The 3,961-nt window shown below is 37.0% G+C and overlaps 1 protein-coding gene across 1 annotated transcript; it reads right to left on the reverse strand.

Moving 5' to 3' along the window:
- On the reverse strand, positions 1–1,554 carry LOC125249572 (olfactory receptor 52B2-like). The gene has a single exon (XM_048161888.1). The coding sequence runs from the start codon at positions 1,427–1,429 to the stop codon at positions 482–484; it is 948 nt and encodes a 315-aa protein (XP_048017845.1). The 5' UTR covers positions 1,430–1,554; the 3' UTR covers positions 1–481.
- Between the last annotated feature and the right edge of the window lie 2,407 nt (positions 1,555–3,961).

Below are 3,961 nucleotides of genomic sequence, written 5' to 3' on the forward strand. Positions count from 1 at the left end.
AGAACATTATTTCTGCCTAAATTAATACATAATGTTAGCTGTGATGTTACATGATGTTAACTATGTGATTTGTATTATATGTACATTTCTGACATATGGACATTACTTGGACACAGTCACCTCTGATCACAGATTACTCTAAATTGTAATGTAGAAACATGAATTTTCTGCAAAACTGCTTTAGAACAATATGTATTGTGAAAAACGCTATACAAATAAATGTGAATTGAATTGAATACATTGCAAAGATTAAAAACTCTACAAAAAGCTCTTTTATTCCTTGTAGGTTGTTAGAGATAAAGTGAATAATATATGGAAATTGTCCACAACAACTTGCGAAGGATGAAAAATATCAAACACATAATATATAATATATATTTTATCAAATGTGTGATACATATAATACAGCTAATAATAATTTTAATATATCATACAGTATGATCACTTTATCAAATCATCATCACAATCAACATATAACATTTTATTGCATGCTGTTTCTGTTTCTGTTTCTCTTTAAACAGGTGACAAATTTCTGTCTGATTTCCTTAGTTTTAAACCCATAAATAAGTGGATTCACAATGGGAGGAAACACAAGAATAGAAATAGAAAACACCCTGCGTAGGTGAGCTGGAACACTCTCAGTTCGATGTGCGATAAGAGGAAAAAAAGTGTTGAATTCCAAGAACAGGAAGACAACTAAATGAGTACCACATGTCTGAAGTGCCTTAATCTTTGTATCAGACTGCTTATTAGTAACACAAGTGATCAATATATGAATATATGTAAATGCCACCACAGAAAGCGAAATGCAGTGGTATAAATTTAAAATAAACAGTCCGTAGATATTGTTTACTGTTGTGTCTTCACACATGATCTTCATTAAAGATGGGTTATAACAGACAAGATCTGCCATGTATGTCTGGCAAATCTTGTAAGGCATCAGAAGACAGAAAAGTACAAATATAATAATAAAATTAAGGAGCCACATCACACTTATGATTCTCACTAGGTTATTGGTAGTCATAATGGCTCCATATCTCAATGGGAAGCAGATAGCGATATACCTGTCAAATGCCATAGCAGTAAGAATTACGTGAGAGGCACCACCATACATGTGTATAATAAAGCCTTGAAGCAAACAAGCAGGGTAGGATACTGATCTGTCCTGAGACCATATACTATATAGCAGCTGAGGAAAAAGACTTGTAGCACCCATTGCATCATTGATAGGCAGGTTAAGTAACAGTATGTACATTGGTTTATGAAGATTCCTGTTTTCACAAATGGTGACAACAAGTGTTAAATTGGAGAGTAAGATAATCAAATATGCCACTGTTCCAAATATAAATGCAGGATAAATGCTCATCTGAGAGAGTTCCAAAGAGTGCAAAGTCAAGACCACTGAAAGGACAGATCCATTCAGATACATGGTCAATGTATTGAAAAACCTGTATCCACAAGCTAATAATGCTTATTTACAGGTTTCTTTTTAATTTAGGATGAATTATTTAAATCTCATTAGAACTTTGAAGTTTTGTTTCTTTCCAAAATGGACCTACATCATCCAAGTTTTTTTCTTTCCAAAATGGACCTACATCATCCTTTTTTTCTGACATATCCATCCTCATTGTTCTTGCAGCCTGGAAAAAAAAAAAAAAAAAAAAAAATCTCATAGAATATACAAGACAGACATGTCAGAAGATTGATGATCTAAATTACTTTAGTTACATTTTAATACTTAATGCTCTTAAAAACTGTTTTCAAACTAACTGTAGTCTTGTGAGATTTGAAATAATGTAGAATGTTTATTCTGATTTTCATCCATTTTTAATGTCTAATGAATGTAACTTGTTCACATTTGTAATAGCTTATATAGGTAACATTTCAAAAGCTAAATAAGTAATATTTAGCTACCTTAAGAGTTTATTCTTTACTGCAAATGGAAAGTACTTTGTTGGTGTCATCTATAATCTGATTTATATGCATGGGCTGTGCTAGACAGAAAACTCTTTGTATACACTGGGTTAACCATGGGAATAGATATCATTATGTAGCATGCGCACATTGAAGTTTTAAACAAAACAAATGACATAATCTTTAAGACAATATTTCACACAGGAAATTATACTTTAGAGCTGATTTGCCTTTAGAGTATAAAGACTTTTTTTATGTTACCACAATCCCTGCTGGGTATTTTATGGGTATATTTCAGTTTAGACCAGAATAAATGCCCATGTACTATAGCATTCTGGTTAGATTGTAGTTTGGTTAGGTAACTAAATTTTCAACAACAGCAACATGTATAGCCGCAAGCAACAATCATAAAGGTCCATGCACCAATGGTCGATGTGGATGATTAGCGATCCAACTAAAATTAATTTTATGATGTGGTATTTAAAGCAAAGTCCATCTTGAATCTTCAGTTAAAGTTGGGTTTAATGAAACAGGTTACAGCAACACAAAGTAGCAATTTTTTATAAAGAAATCACTACCTCACTAAGATTAAAAAAGAGAAAGAAAAAAGGTATATATTTTTTACTGTCATAAGATATATGCAGTTTAGGCATAAGTGTTTGTTTTATTATTCATATATATATTATGCCCTCACAGAATAATAGTTGGGAAGTTCGGAGAGGCAAAGGCGCTCTTTAAAGGGCGCAGGATTTAAGACATGCATACCGCTGAGATCTGAATCTGCGCCCAGACAGGCAGGAGGGACTGGCCCTTCTCGGATCTGACGGTCAGAGACGGGGCCAAATAGCTAGTGTCGCCTTTCGTGTGCCCCCTCCATAGAGAACTAGGTTGCAGAGAAGGTGGGACGCTAGAAAGAAGAAGGATTTGAGGGAGGTGATCCAGTGCAAAGCGTCCAGAGTCGGTGATGGATCTCCTCCCTCTGATGGTGACCAGAACTACCCTCTCTGTTCTTCCTCGCTCCGCCTTGGCTTTGATAGTGAGAGTGCCCTTTCAGGCCTGCCCTGCGCTTCTGACATCAGGCCTAAGACTGGGCCTATGATGAACTATGTGCTTTCTGACGGTCCACCTTGGCTTTGATAGTGAGAGTGCCCTTTCAGGCCTGAAAGGGTGGTAGACCCCACATTTTTCTACGGTGGTAGGTCTCCATTCTATGGGCCGCAGGTTGAACTGCGTAGTCTTGTGCTATTTTTAAAATAGCAAATAGTATTTGTTGTAGGCCACTGTTCCCTGTATAGAGTATGTGGGGATTTACCTAGTGAAAAATTCTTTTTAACTCATGGAGTTTTTATGGCCCTCAGATTCCCATTGTACATTGGCAAGAACGATATTGAAGTAACGTTTTGGTCTTCTTAAGCGAGTGTGTTGGCTTTGCTTATTGTGAATTCACTGGTGAGGCCACCACTCATTTCAGCTATTCATCAGAGAATGTAATTGCTATGTTGAGTGAGTTGGCTTCCTCCCAGAATGGGAGTATTTTTAAGGCCACCGCTCTGTCTAGTACACATGTCAATGGCTGTCCCTAGTCAGGCTGCCTTCATAGCCACCTCATGGTAGAGTAGCTGGTCTCCTCTCGTATAAGGTTTGGAGAGTAGATGTGTCCCCTAGGGTTGAGTGCAGATACCAATTAGAGCCCTGCACGGGCCACAAATCTTGGCCCCAGCCCGGCCCTGGCCCGAGATGCTCAGGCCTTAGCCCGGCCCGTGTCCATCAGCTTGTCAGAATTTTCGGCCTGAGCCCGACTGCCCGTTTTTTTTGTTTTTTTTTTTAAATCCTCTCCATAACGCAGCCTTTGTTGCAGCCATTAAAATGTTCAGTTTTGTTTGTAATTGCAAAGTAGTTGTAATCCTTTTCGTTTCTTTATTAAGTTAATTTAGAAAAATGTTTGGAGCACTTCTTTGTTTAAATTGAAGATTATGTTTTTAAAGTGACGACTGCAGCGGCCGACAATGAGTTGAGCACATTTGATCGATTTAGACTCTCAAATCGG

This window comes from Megalobrama amblycephala, linkage group LG16, assembly GCF_018812025.1.
Source record: "Megalobrama amblycephala isolate DHTTF-2021 linkage group LG16, ASM1881202v1, whole genome shotgun sequence".
Classification (NCBI taxonomy): domain Eukaryota; kingdom Metazoa; phylum Chordata; class Actinopteri; order Cypriniformes; family Xenocyprididae; genus Megalobrama; species Megalobrama amblycephala.

Bases quoted from the DNA above. Each gene is read 5' to 3' on its own strand.
- LOC125249572 (XM_048161888.1), bottom strand. From the start codon at position 1,429: ATGTATCTGAATGGATCTGTCCTTTCAGTGGTCTTGACTTTGCACTCT.